Here is a 15,503-nt window from a genome sequence, read left to right as displayed (position 1 = left end):
AAAATCCAACATAAGATTTCATTCCCAAAACACAAATAAAAATAACAAAAGCAAGTGGCTTTTGTGTAGCATAGGTCATGCAACCAACATAAAATAGATTACACTGAAATAACATGCTACAGTGAATAACAATGATTTACACATTATCCTCAAGAGGCTCAAAATAAGTCAAGGGATAGGACGGTCTTACAAGAGATTTATATGTCATCCAACCAATTTAGCGACTATTCTATGAAGTCGCCTTTTATTCGCCCGAAACCAGAATTCGGGCCAGTGTTACATATTTCAGTGTTTGATTCAGGAGATGGACTTGAGTTCGTAAAAACGCGACTAAGATCTAACCCCGTCAATTAAAAGAAACTCTATCATCCTAGTTGGTGAACGAACTTCGTTGTGTTACGGCAAATGATCAGCCGACAAAACCCGAACGATGCAACCATGGTCCGGCCACATATAATCTGCTCCATAACATGTTTTATGCTAGAATAAATGAACATGCACACATACATATAAACTGAAAGAAGTAACAGAAGAGGAAACATCCAGTAAGCTTCATAATCATTCAAAGCTTTAAAGATAGTATTTAAATAAGGAGTTGACAAAGGAAGGACTAGTATAGGGAAGCAAAATAATCAATTTTAAACCAAATAAATAATAATTTTAATACTTTATAGGATTTTCAACTCTATCTCCAACTACTTTGTACAACTAACTAGTATTCTAAAGCTTTGTACCAACTAGATGCAAGTTCCCCCTGACTATTTAAGTAGCTTCAATTCATAGTGCTTAGATGCATGCATGCCATCAACTTCTACTTATCATTCATCCTATAACAATAATCATATATACTCCTCTTTAAGAAATCGAGTTTGAGGTCTCATTGAACTTCCGATGTCTCCATTTGTTCTAAGCCTTATTGCCGTGGTTGTTATATGCATCACACATTGGGTATACAAATGGTATAACCCGAAATATAATGGCAACCTCCCACCTGGTACAATGGGATGGCCGCTCATTGGTGAAACTCTTCAATTCTTCGCTAAAAACACCTCATTTGACATCCCATCCTTTGTCAAAATGAGAATGGAAAGGTAAACTTCAGGGTAATATATTAGTCAGTAACATTTTTGTTATCAAAGAACATTAATGTGAAACAAAGTTCGTAAAGAACATTTGCATTTATGCGAAAATAGTGTTTGGGTTATCATCTTTGCTTACCTCTGATTCTACATTGTGTATTTTTGATGCTTACAGGTATGGGCCAGTATTCCGAACCAGTCTAGTGGGGAGACCGATTATAATTTCAGCTGATGCAGAGCTTAACTACTTGATCTTTCAACAAGAAGGACACATGTTTCAGAGCTGGTATCCAGACACTTTTACAGAGATTTTTGGACGGGAGAAGGTAGGCTCTTTACACGGGTTCATGTACAAGTACCTTAAAAACATGGTGCTCAAACAGCTAAATCATGTACAAGTACCTTGCCTAGCATTAGTAGCAACTGCCCTCAAATTTCTCTAGCCTCCCCTCCTTCCCTTTTGGATGTTAGAGAAGCCCTTTTTAGTCTTGGGCCCAACAAGGCGCCGGGCCCGGATGGTTTCCATGCTGCCTTCTTCCGTGACCATTGGGACATCACTCACGCCGTCCTTTTTACTTTCATTCTGGATATTTTTTAGACGAGGAGAATTCCAGAGAGTCTTAATCGAACAAAAATTGTTCTCATTCCTAAAGTCCCAAACCCTCAGTCCCTTCGAAATTTCAGACCCATTAGCCTTTGTAACACCATTTACAAAATTATCACTAAAATCCTCGTTTTACGTCTTAGACATATTATTCCTTCTATTATCTCCCCATTTCAAAGCAGTTTCCTTCAAGGTAGAGGTACTGATACGAATTTCATTGTTGCATCAGAAATAATTTACTCTATGAAGACTAGGAAAGGTAAGTATGGCTGGTTTGCTTTGAAAGTTGATTTGGAGAAGGCGTATGATTGCCTTGAGTGGAGTTTTATTAAGCATTGTTTATCCAACCTTAATTTTGATGATCACACTATCCAACTAATCATGAGTTGTATCTCTTCTACGTCTTCGTCAGTTACCTTTAATGGTACCCAAACTGACTGGTTCCTCCCTTCTAGAGGTATCCGGCAAGGCGATCCCTTGTCCCCCCTTATTTTTATTCTTTGCATGGAATTCCTCTCTAAACTCATTGATGACTTTTGTAGCACGAGTGATTGGACTCCTTTTACCATTGGTAAAGGAGCCTCTGCTATGGAGTTTTCCCATCTTCTTTTTGCCGATGACTTGCTTCTTTTTGGGAGGGTGGATCATAAAACCCTTCGGACCCTTGAAGAAACTTTTAACCTCTTCCACCAAGCCTCTGGTCTCTCTGTTAATAAAGCGAAGAGTACTATTCTTTTCTCCCCCAATGCTGATACAAACATCACCTCTCTTTTTTGTACGTCCCTGGACATCAAGGCATCCAATGGTCTCGGATCCTTCCTTGGGTTCCCTCTTACCAGTAGACGTCCTTCTAGAAATGACTTGTCCTTTATTGTTGATAAGGTCCGTAGCAAGCTTTCTCTGTGGAAATCCAATTTTCTCTCAAGGGCTGGCAAGTACACTTTGATCAAGTCCAACTTGAATGCTATCCCTGCCTATTGGATGCAATGTATTTCCCTCCCAAAAACAATTAACGATGATATCAATCGTTATTGTGCGCGATTTCTTTTGGGGTGATGTAGGGGGTAAGAGAGGATCTCATCTGCTTTCTTGGGACCATCTTACCCTTCCCACTTCTCAATGGGGGCTAGGGCTTAGAGACAGTCAACTTTAAAATAACACTTATCTTGCTAAGCTCTGTTGGAAAATGACTTCTTTCCCCTCTAATCTTGCTACTAGAACTCTTCGGGCCAAATACCTTAGTGGGAGATCCCCCACAAGGTTCAATCGTGGATCTCATATCTAGGGGAATCTCGGTAAGATTTGGCAGTTCTTCACTGAGTCGTCTAGATGGGTGGTTGGGAACGGAGGGACGGTCTGATTTTGGTCTGATGTCTAGGCTGCTGATGTGCCCCTTTAGAAACCTCGTTCAAGGCCCCTTGCCTCTTAATGAGGAGAACCTTCTTGTCTGTGAGCGTATTGTTAACAATGAGTGGTGTCTCAACAATTGCCCCTTTTCCCTTCCTCCTACTATTACCCAACTTATTAAGAGTGTCCCCATCTCTCTTTTTAATTTTGCGGATGTTCATGCATCTATTTTTGTTGATCAAAATAAATTCTCCATCTTCCGGGCCTACGACCATGGCTTTAGACCAAAGCTGCTCAACTCTCCGGCTATAAATTTTGACCTTGTGTGGGCTGCCCCCACTATTCCAAGGATCCGTTTTTTCCTTTGGCTCGCTTGCTGGGATCGTCTTCCCACTAGGACATCCCTTTACACTAAGGGTGTGTGTGCCTCCAATAAGTGTCCCTTTTGCCCTTCTGACAATGAGGATGCCCTCCATGCCCTAAGAAACTGTGTCCGTGCCCGCCAAGTGTGGGACACTTTTGATATTCCGACGGGATTTTACAATGGTATTATCATGGATTGGCTCTCTTGTAACCTTGAGTGTAGTAAGGAGTCCTGGAACACTATTTTTTCTTTCGGTGTTTGGCTGATATGGAAAAGGCGTAATGCATGGGTCTTCCAAAGGCGTTCTATCCCGGTTACTGACACTTGCCACATGATTAAAAACCAGGCCCTTCAATATACCACAACCAGAAACAGTCACCCTGACCTAGACCCACCTCCTGCTTTGACTACCTCTCATGGACTCCCCCTGCTAGTAATACTATTAACATAAATGTCGATGCTTCTTGGATTTCGTGTGACAAACATGCAGGAATTGGTTTCTTCTTGAGGGACCATAATGGTATTTGGGCTTGTGGCGGATGGAAGACTATCAATGCCGAAGATGCTTTATGTGCTGAGTTGATAGCAATTCGAACAACCCTTCTTTACTCCTTGGAAGCGGGCTGGACTGATGTCTATCTTGCTACCGACTGTGCACAAGCTAACAAACTCATCTCCTTGGATAGTGTTGCTCCCTCTCGGATTAGAAATTTGATAAATGATTGCAGGGTGCTAAAGGATCACTTCCAAGTTTGCCGTCTTTCCTTCGAAGATAGGAGGACTAACCAAATCGCCGATTTGCTAGCCAAGCACGCTAGGCTGTGTATGGATGATAGTGGAGCCCTCCATGTTTTAACTCAACCCCCACCATGGATCGATCACACCTTATCTTTAGAAGCTCAGTTGCTGCGTCCTTTCTCCCTGTGTTGTTGTTGTACCCCTGTTTTGTAATTTTAAACCTCTCTTGTCGTGTTTGTGTAGCTGGTTTTTGTTGTGTTTCGCTAGGCAACCGGACTGTTTTTTGTTGCCCTACCTTGTAAGGCTGTGTGTAGTGGTAGCTTATTTGTAAGACTTGCTTAACTTTTATAAATGTTCCCTTTAACCAAAAAAAAAAAAAAAGCTAAATCAATGGTCACGTCCAGACTTAGTCGAGCTTAAGGATTCAACAGCCAGTGTAAGTTATTTCAAAATTCTAGGTAGCTACTTTAGTCATATTCCTGCAAAGTTTAACTTAACTCTTCTCTATGATTTCTCTTCAGATGATATTCAATCTCACCGCAAAAAAGTTGATCAGCTATAATGAGGAAAACTCTTCAGAAAATCTAAGGGACAGCTTTGTCGCATTTATAAAGGGGTTGATCTCATTTCCTTTGAACATTCCTGGTACAGCATACCACAAGTGCTTACAGGTCGACTAAATCATATCTTACTCAAACTTTACAGATTTGTGTTTCATTACTTTTGATAAAAAATTTCGATGCTTGTATCCTTTTTTATTAACAGTATGATCTTTTACTAAGAAAAATCTCTGTTCCATTCTGCAATCAAAGAAATAAAACCAACGATTTCCAAATTCTAAGCAAACTGTATTATCGCCACAGGGAAGAATGAGGGCAATGACGATGCTTAAGAACATGTTACACGAGAGGCGACTGATGCCTAGCAAACATAAGAGGGACTTTTTTTATTTTATCCTCGAGGACCTGTCAAAGGAGGGAACGCTCCTAACAGAAGGAATTGCTTTGGATCTAATGTTTGTGCTTCTGTTTGCTAGCTTTGAGACAACTTCCCTGGCTCTAACTTTGGCAATGAAATTTCTCACAGACTATCCTTTGGTGCTGAAAACTCTGACGGTAAGAGCTTATAGTAGGCAACTCATAGTTAATCATCAATTCTTCATACACAGTCTCTTGAGAGACAGTCTCACGCTTTTTTAATGCGAGGCTAACCCATTTAACTATAAAACGTCACCTATCAACCCGCTAAATGATTTTAATACTGAAATAAAGGGGTAGCTTCATTACAAGGGGCCGTCTTATGAATTATGACCATGAGATCCTCTTATATGAGAACTTAGTATACTTTAATTACATAAACACTATTCAGAGAATCAGATGTATCGAGCTTTGAACTCACAGACTGACAAATTGACAGGAAGAGCATGAGGAAATTCTTAGAAGACGTGAAAATAAAGACTCTCCGCTTGCATGGAACGAATACAAATTAATGACATACACATTTCAGGTCAGTTGCGTTAGCCTCGCAAGCAAAGTTCATTGACAGTACATCTCATATTAGCTCTACCAAACCTTAACTAGTTACCAATCTATATTGCAGTTCATCAATGAAACAGTTAGGCTGGCAAACATAGTTCCCGACATTTTCAGAAAAGCAATGACAGATTTTGACTACAAGGGTATGCATCAATCATCATTACAAAACAAACGTCTACTTTAACAACTATAAATTCAAGTTAATTCACTTTATATTCAAGAAACATAACTCACCTTATAAATTTGGAATGCAGTTACACCATTCCAAAGAAGTCGGGAGTAATGGTTTGTCCTCCAAATTGTATACTTAAACCCCTGCAGATATGAAAATCCTCTTGAATTTAATCCTTGGAGATGGCAGGTAAACAACGTAGTCCTGCTATTTCTTCCATTCCTGAGAAATTCATAAATCGGTCGTGATATAAAACTATAAAAACCAACAAGAAGATGAACATGAAATTGCTTATCATTCAGGGAGGCGAAATAAATGGCGCATCCAAACATTTCATGGCGTTTGGAGGGGGTATGAGATTTTGTGTTGGGACAGATTTCACCAAGGTGCAAATGACTGTATTTTTACACTGCTTAGTCACAAAATACAGGTATAAGCAATGCTTGTTATCTCTTTCCTCTGCCAATCAATCATCAAGACATAATAAAATGAGAATCTGAGAGGTCCTAATTCTATGTATAAAATCTCAGGTGGCATCTAATCTGAGAGTGCTTATCTCACTTTGGTACCGACTATTTGTCAGCTTTGTGGTCTAAGCAAAGAGAAAATTTCCTACTTGTTTATTCAATGCAAAAACTTTTCTCTCTTGATTTTAAACTTTAGACTGCATGAATGTTAATCATTGCAGGATCATGTCATTGATTCAATGAAATGCGCTGTAGATAGGCTCAGGCCCGATTCTGAGGGTCGTCTGGAGGGGCGACGACCTAGGGCCCAAGCTAGAAAGGGGCCCATTGTTGTCGTATGTAGATACAAATTATTTCATGTTTATATGACGCTTAAGCAACAACCATATACAAATGGATTTCCGAATTTTTACGAAATCAAACTTGTTTCGTTGTTTTAAATATGGAATAGTATTAAAACCGTCATTGCAAAAATTAATCAATTACTAAAAGACTGGTATCTATTTATTTAATTAATAATACTCATGTTTGTAAAGTAAATAAAGTCGCATAGACTATTATTTATTCAAACTCAAATTTTTCGATCAATCACTCCATGTCACAATGTTAAATAAGTGACTACTTATGTTCTCAAGTTGTTTTCCTATTCTTAATAACTAATTAATTTTTTAATTGTATTATATAATTTCTTTTCTTGGTTCATAAGGAGTAAAGACTCTATCTAAAAGTATTTCAAAATTTGATATTCTGACAGAAATAGTATTATATCTACCCTTATCTAACTACATGATATATAAAAGTCACAATTTTTCATGCTCTACTCATACTATATCATACACTCTATGATTTCATAAAGTATTTTAATGGTTGATTATCCGACATTAGTGTTGTCGATTATACTTCAGCGGAATTACATTTTATTTTGCATGAGGACATTCTTGGGGTAGCTATTCCCCGTGTAATAGCTAATTAATTTTCGAGGTTCGCCCCTCACCTACACTAAAAAAAAGTAAAGTATTCCAATGTATACAACTTCCACTAAATGATAATCGACAGAAAATTTAATAAGATCAAATTATCACATGAATTAAAATTCATAAATTCTTATATGCTTGCTAATTAGTTAAAAACAGTGGTTAATCACAATTCATGTTTTTATGAAAATTCTTCAAGCCTTCTGAAAATTCTTCAAGTTTTCTTATTTTCTAAAAAAAAAATAAAAATTTGTGCATTTTTTTGTAAAAATCTCCATTCGTTATTTAGATTTTACAAATAAAATGAATGAGTATGTGACACCCTTAAAAATTAGCGTTATCTAATTACTTAAATGCGTAAATTCTACGGAAAAACTGGTAGGATATGTTTGTAAATGGTTCAACTATCCAAAAACCTGCAATTTCAAAAAATTTTCTAACTAAACCATTCACAACCAATCCAACTCAAGAAGTCCAACATTCCCAGAAGTGGGTGCCAAAACCCTGCAAAAGCTGATGAACTACTATGCCATAGCTAGATAGAAAGTAGAATGATACAACCCAAAATAGAAAAGGGAGACATATGTCCCTTCCAATAATATACAAACCAAAAGATAAAAGGTTTACTATAATAATAGCCAAAAACTAGGTCCAAGGTTCCTTGCTCACTAGCTCGTCTGTGACCCCCAACAAAGCATCAACAACCTGTCAATCGCATTTTATACAAACACGAAAGCCACAATTCAGTGGGGAGTAACTTCGAGTCCTCCCAGCCACGAATCGTCAAAATTAATGTAACATGTAGTAAAACATGTAAGCAATATGATAAACAATGTAATTATCATGTAATTCTGACCTATGACCCCTAAACTGACCACTAATCTATCATGTGAATCATATCACTCAAATAGGAATCCAAACTTTATCAACTGTAATCGGCTTACATCTCACCTATTACAGTTCATAAAATCACCATACAAGAAAGGGCAATATATCAAAGACAGGCATAAGTTCTTAGCACCGTCAATAGTCACTTTGTAACTCGAGTCTATACCACGAGGTAGGGAAGGTAATCGAACCGGTATCTTGGCTCAGCGGTTACTATTAAGAAAACATGGCCAAGAGACAACACAACCCTAGCCTAAAATCTGCGCAGACCTAGACATGCGGATACACACCACCGCACCCAAGACCCACAACTTTTTTTAAAACAAAGTGAAGTGAGTACCCTAAGGACACCACCGAAGGGTTGGCTAGTACTTAAGCTGACCCCATACTATCAAAATAAGTACCTGAGGTCATGCCCCAACTTGGATATAAATCCACTAGTCAGGAACACAAAGGCTATCAAGCAGTGAACATATACTCGTCAGAGACTATAAAGACCTATCTATGATGAAGGCCGAAATACTCACCTAGGACCTAGTCCCAGCTTGAATACTTTAACCCACACCACACTAGACTCACCACACAAGTCATTTAAGACACCCACTTAACCATAAGAGGGCAAAAAGTCCTACTTACCAACATAAAATCTAATATTCTATCATGTGAAAGGCTATATACAGCATACAATCCAACAGTTCCTCAATAAGTACTCAATACTAATTTCCAATCCTAGCAATTCTAACAATATTTAAGGCTTTAGGGGAAACTAGGGCCATTACTACAAAATAAGAAGCTATTTAAATTCAACTAACTAAATAAGAAGCTATTTAAATTCAACTAACTACACATGTGAAATAGAGATATAATAAATGGCCTAAAACAAGAAAAAGGCCGATTATCTAAATCATTCAACCGAATTTTTACCCGCAACCCCAACCCTGCGACAGGTACGGGTCAAATTGCGGCTGACCAATCACTCAATTAACTGACATCGCATCAGTCAAAGGGACTAAGGCTCAGTTTTCGGCACAATCAACAAAACATTACAATTATAGCTATAAAATTCATTTTGAGCCTATTAATTACAATTTCCTTTTGTAAACTACCCTAACATGTGATAACTATTAATATAAGCACAATTTTACCAATAACATAATTTTTGTTACTATCAAAATACTACCCATTTGTTACTTATACTATTCTAACCTTAATTAACCCGAAAAGACCAAGATTGTACGAAAACCCGCGAAACCAGCACGGACCGATCCGGGCCAACCGTGGGCTAGCCGTGGGCCTGCCACGGGCCTGCCAAGGCCTGCCACGGCCTGCCGGCCTGCTGCCCGTCACCCTATACCTCTTAATTTTCCGTTTTTTCTTCATTTTAACTCGTTTTAACATCATCCAATCATTAATTAATCGTTCCATTACTAATATCCTAACTTAAACTAACCAAAAGGCTTAAATTAAGCATGCATGCAACCATATTTTAACATGCGAAAATTATTACTTAAACCAAAAATCACAAAACATCCAAAACAACAAAGATTGTGACGATAATCCGTCGAGTAACTCGAAATATGTTACCTTAAGCTAGAAAAAGAGCAATTAACACCTTGAAAACCCAAACCCTAACGACACTAGCCGCTATCCTCTATAATATACGAGTCCCCGAACTCGTCTTCCAATCCTTCACCTAAATAAACAATTAAAACACAATAATAAGCATATAAAACCGAAAATACCGAAAATTGGTCTTAAAACAACTTCAATAAAACTGAAATTAAATTGTACCAAGTTGTATATCGCGTCGAGGGGATTCCGGAAAGGTAAATTATGCGAAAAACGGACTAGTAACGAAGAAATTACGTCGATTTTGAGCTTGAAATTATGTTAATGGTGTTTTTTGGTCTTTTTGAGATGTTGATGATGATGATAGGAACCAAAATCAGAAAAAAAAAATAGAAAGGAAGGGGCTGGTCAGCCGTGTAAGGGAGAAGGAAAGGAAAAAAGGAAGTGCGGGATTTTTAGTCGGGATTTTTACGAGTCGGGTTTGACTTGTTTCAATAATAATTAAATCCGTAAGTCAAATGCAAATTCCGTCAAGACCAAAGTCTTTAAACACGAGATTACAATAAAATTGAGTATTCATACGACCCACTTCCAAATTCGTTTACCCAACGTTCAAACGAATTGTCATATTCCCCCCGATACGCCCTTATCTCGAAATAAAAGATTTTACACGGTTTAAACTATTTTTAAACATTTCAAAACTATCAAAATAAATACTTTTCTTCGAAATATAATAAAATTATATTTCTTTGAATTATTTTTACTTTAAATACATTATTGTCAAATTTTACTTGATTAATTAATTATTTTTGAAATATATTAACGGTCCGAAATTTACGGGGCGTTACAATCACCCCTCCTTTTAAAAAGTTTCGCCCTCGAAACTTAGAAGGAGAAATTATAGTTATAAGAAAATATAGGTATCTTTTCAATGAAACGGTGATACTCTTGTTGATCAGACAAGAACATCCATATTCATATCAAGATATAAAAATATTTCTACACCAATAAATGAGAAAACCCATTATTGGGACGTCACCAACAACGAGATTCAACATTCACTAATGCTAAAATCATTGAAAATCATAAAAGTATTTTCAAAATTTCAGTTTTAAAATTCTATAGTAAGAATGATATTTACTAAATTATGATTATACAAGGCTTAGTAACTCGGAAACAGAGTAAGAAAAGGAATACCTTACGAAAACAATTTAGGATATTTAGCTAACATAGAAGCTTCAGTCTCCCAAGTCTCTTCTTCGACATTTCCACAACGCCAAAGAACTCGGACTAGAGGTACAACTTTGCTCCTAAGTTGCTTGTTGGCTTTGTCAAGAATCCGAATTGGCCTTTCTTCAACCACCAAGTTAGGCTCCAATTCAAGAATCTCTTCTTGGATGATATGGCTAGGGTCACTAATGTACTTCCTCAATTGAGAAACATGGAAGACATTGTGAACCTTGCTCAGATTTGGGGGCAATTCTAAACGATAAGCAGCAGGACCAATCTTTTCAATCACCAGGAAAGGTCCAATATATTTAGGGCTCAGGCTTCCCTTTAACGCCAAACCGTTTCACCTCTTTCATAGGTGACACTTTAAGGAATACTTGATCATCAACCTCAAAGGAAAGTGGTCGACGACGGACATCAGCATATGATTTTTGACGGTCCTGAGCGGCTTTCATCCGCTCCCGAACGATCTTAACTTGTTCAATGGACTCGGTCACCAAATCAGGTCCTAACATTGGAACATTTTGGGTTTGATCCCAACAGACAGGAGTACGGCATTTTCTACCATACAGAGCTTCATATGGTGCCATTTTAATGGAAGTTTGATAGCTGTTGTTGTAAGAGAATTCAACCAAAGGTAAACATTTCTCCCAAGAAGTTTGGAAATCTAAGGCACAGGCACGAAGAAGATCCTCTAAGGTTTGAATTGTTCTCTCAGTTTGACCATCAGTGGCAGCGTGAAAAGCAGTGCTCATTAATAGTTTACTACCCAAGGCCTCCTGTAATGCAGTCCAGAAACGAGAACAAAATCGAGGATCTCGATCTGAAACTATATCTTTAGGAACCCCATGATAGCGCACTATCTCATCCACATAGGTACGAGCTAGAACTTCTAAACTCCAGGTTTCTTTGATGGGAATAAACCGAGCACATTTAGTCAATCGGTCCACAATCACCCAAATAGCATTCTTCCCAGTGGAAGTCCTGGGTAAAGCCATCACAAAATCCATGGCAATAGACTCCCATTTCCAAAGAGGAACATCCAAGGGTTGAAGCAAACCCCCGGGCTTTTGATGTTCTATCTTTACTTTCTGGCAAGTGAGGCATTTACTGACATACTCCATAACTTCAATTTTCATCCTAGGCCACCAGAATTGTAATCTCAAATCTTTGTACATTTTGGTACCTCCCGGATGAATGGAGTAAGGAGAAAGGTGTGCTTCATCAAGAACTCTTTTTCTCAAATCACCGCACTCTAACATAGATTCTACCATGATAACGGAGATACCCACCATCATCAATCTTACAATCCTTAGCTTGCCCAAGTTGAATTTTAGCTCGAATGGATATGAAGGTAGGATCATTAGGAAGGCAAGTACGGATCTCACGGTGGAAGTCAGGTTCAGCTGACATGGCATCAAGATGATGAGAGCCCCTTTTTACAAGGCTTACTCCTAGCTTTTGAAGTTCTAGAGCAAGTTCAGGAGGTAAGTCCCGAAAAGAATTTAAAGAATGACAGGATTTTCTGCTAAGAGCATCAGCCACCACATTAGCTTTTCCTTCGTGATAAATTAGATTGGCATCATAGTCATTCACCAATTCTAACCATCTCCTTTGTCTCATGTTCAACTCTTTTTGGGTAAAGAGATATTTCAGGCTCTTGTGGTCGGTATAGATGTTGCAATGGACTCCAATGAGGTAGTGTCTCCAAATCTTCAAAGCAAGTACTACCGCAGCTAATTCAAGATCATGAGTCGGGTAGTTAACTTCATGAACTCTAAGTCAAGTCGAGAGGCATAAGCAATGACTTTCCCTTTTTGCATCAAGACACAACCTAAACCATGCTTAGAAGCATCACAGTAAACATCAAAGTCCACTCCTTCTTCAGGTAAGGTCAACACCGGAGCGGTAGTCAACCTCTTTTTCAATTCCTGGAAGGCATTTTCACATTCTTCAGACCACACAAATTTAGACTCTTTCTTCAACAACTGAGTCATCGGCCTAGCAATCTTTGAAAAATCCTTCACAAATCGCCGATAGTAACCCGCCAAGCCAAGGAAACTACGGATTTCCGAAACATTGGTTGGACTTTTCCAATCAACAACGGCTTCAATTTTGGCAGGATCTACCATAACACCCTCTTTTGAAATGACATGCCCAAGGAAGGTCACTTTAGGTAACCAGAACTCACATTTAGAGAATTTAGCATACCATTTTTCACGGCGCAAAATCTCTAAAATAACACGAAGGTGTTGGACATGTTCTTCTTCAGATTTAGAATAGATCAAGATGTCATCAATGAACACTACAACACACTTGTCGAGGTGTTCTCTGAAAGTACGGTTCATCTGATCCATGAATACAAATGAGCATTGGTCAAACCGAATGGCATCACTCAGAAATTCGAAATGACCATATCTCGTCATCAAGGCGCTTTAGGAATGTCAACTTCTCGGACTGGAATTTGATGATAGCCCGAACGAAGATCAATTTTAGAAAAAGTAGAAGCACCACGGAGCTGATCGAAAAGATCATCAATTCTAGGAAGAGGATATTTATTCTTGATAGTAACTCGGTTGAGCTCACGATAATCTATGCATAATCGCATAGATCCATCCTTCTTTCTTACAAAGAGAACAGAGCACCCCAAGGTGAAAAGTCAAGGGTTGAATAAAACCTTTGGCAATCAAATCATCCAAATGAGTCTTGACTCTTTCATTTCGACGGTGCCGACCTATAAGGAGCTTTAGCAATAGGGCCGGTACCAGGAATAAGATCAATAGCAAATTCAACTTCCCTTTCAAGAGGAATTCCCGGTAGCTCATCAGGAAAAACATCGGGAAATTCACATACTACTGGAATGTTCTCTTTAGGAGGCAGAGAAGAAGAATCAGAAGTAGTCACCATACACAAAAAGGCTTGATGACCCTTTTTCATTGCATTGACAAACTTCATAGCAGAAATTAGTTTAGTACCGGTTTGTCTTTTAACCATTTGATAAGACACACGGTGACCTGAAGGGTTTGTAAGAATTATTTTCTGGTCTCGACATTCAAATCGAGCATGATGAGTATGTAACCAATCCATGCCCAAAATGACATCAAATTCTTCAAGTGGAAATTGGAAAAGATTTGCTGGAAATATAGATCCCACAATAGAAATAGGAACTTCCGGATAGATTTTTGAGCAGGAAAAAACATCACCAGAGGGTAAAGATATAGATGTACTTTCTTCTTGTGATGATTCAAGTGATAATTTATTGGAAAGTTTTATCGAAATGAAAGATAAAGAGGCACCCGTATCAAATAGTACCAAACAAGGAGCATCAAAAATAGAAAATGTACCAGTAATGATATCAGGATGTGCCTCAGCTTCAGCTCGGCTCATAACAAAGATCCGACCCTTCGGCCTCACTGGCCTCACTGGGACGACAGGAGTAGTAGGAGCCATCACCTTCCTCTCCGGGCAAACATTGGCCTTGTGGCCCGGTTTGTTACAAGAAAAGCATACGGTAGGATCAATGAAGCATTTACCAGGGTGTGCTGGTTTCTTGCAGTTATAGCACAGTCGGTCCCTAGTACCTTTATTATCACTAACAGCTGAAGATTGACCACCCCGGTTAGCTTGCACATTAGAAACAAATCTCCTCTTGTTTGGGTCAGAGGGAGATAAAATGAACCTGGGTGAAGGAGTAAAGGGCCTAGAAGAGGGATATAAAGGCCTCTTGCCAAGACTAGAACTAGTTGCACGAGCTTCACTTTCAATTTCTTTCAATGAATTCTCGGCCCACAAAGCATCATTATAAATTGAAACAAAGCTAGTGGAATCCCGACGGACCATACTTTTGATCTTAGGGGAGAGATTTTCAAGATAGAAGAAGGCTTTTTCATTGTCATCCTTCACTAATCTAGTGGCATAATGAGCCAACTCATTGAATTTATCAGTGAAGGTCCAACGAAGGCTTCCTTGCTTCAACTCCATGAATCCCTTCAACTTTTGCTCGCTTGACTCTTGAGGATAGAAACGGGCCTCCACTAACTCCTTGAAACGTACCCAATCAAATCCTGGTTCAGCTGAAACGGTAGGCCCAGTCATGGACCACCACCGGTCTGCTTCTCGTACAAGGAAATGAGAGGCTAGCTTCACTTTATGTTCCTCCTTGACATCATATAGAGTAAAGCTTTTCTCCAACTCCCTAAACCACCCTGTAAGAGCAGCTGGATCAATCTCTCCACCATAAGTGGGAGTGTTGATTCGGTCACCGATTAGCCACCTGTGGTATAGGTGCCTGGAGTACCCTCAGCTGGCGGAGGAAGAGGAGCTTGTTGATTTTGTTGATTTTGTTGATTTTGGAGAATTTGGGTAAGAACTAGTAAGATAGCATCATCAATATCTCTTCTTGGCGGAGCCATCTTAAAAAGAAGAAAATTAATTAGTACCTATCAATTAGCAATCACAAACAGACTACCACATAAAATCCTAATTCTACCCATCCTACCCTTCTCTCAAGTTTATTATTTAAAGGTCAAGTGATTC

The 15,503-nt window shown here is 38.7% G+C and overlaps 1 protein-coding gene across 1 annotated transcript in view; it reads left to right on the top strand.

Moving 5' to 3' along the window:
- Window positions 1–891: 891 nt before the first annotated feature.
- The window catches only part of LOC141588711 (cytochrome P450 87A3-like), an 80,758-nt gene continuing 66,146 nt past the window's right edge, over window positions 892–15,503 (top strand). Inside the window, exons 1-9 of the mRNA XM_074410140.1 lie at window positions 892–1,091; window positions 1,255–1,477; window positions 1,678–2,614; window positions 3,885–4,144; window positions 4,515–4,568; window positions 4,654–4,803; window positions 4,996–5,247; window positions 5,549–5,638; window positions 5,732–5,810. Of these exons, the coding sequence (XP_074266241.1) occupies window positions 892–1,091; window positions 1,255–1,477; window positions 1,678–2,614; window positions 3,885–4,144; window positions 4,515–4,568; window positions 4,654–4,803; window positions 4,996–5,247; window positions 5,549–5,638; window positions 5,732–5,810 (2,245 nt within the window). The remainder of the gene's footprint in view (window positions 1,092–1,254; window positions 1,478–1,677; window positions 2,615–3,884; window positions 4,145–4,514; window positions 4,569–4,653; window positions 4,804–4,995; window positions 5,248–5,548; window positions 5,639–5,731; window positions 5,811–15,503) is intronic.

The sequence above is a fragment of the Silene latifolia genome, chromosome 6 (genome assembly GCF_048544455.1).
Source record: "Silene latifolia isolate original U9 population chromosome 6, ASM4854445v1, whole genome shotgun sequence".
Taxonomy (NCBI): Eukaryota; Viridiplantae; Streptophyta; class Magnoliopsida; order Caryophyllales; family Caryophyllaceae; genus Silene; species Silene latifolia.
The sequence above is the reverse complement of the archived record's forward strand: the minus strand, read 5'-3'. Positions and strand labels throughout refer to the sequence as shown.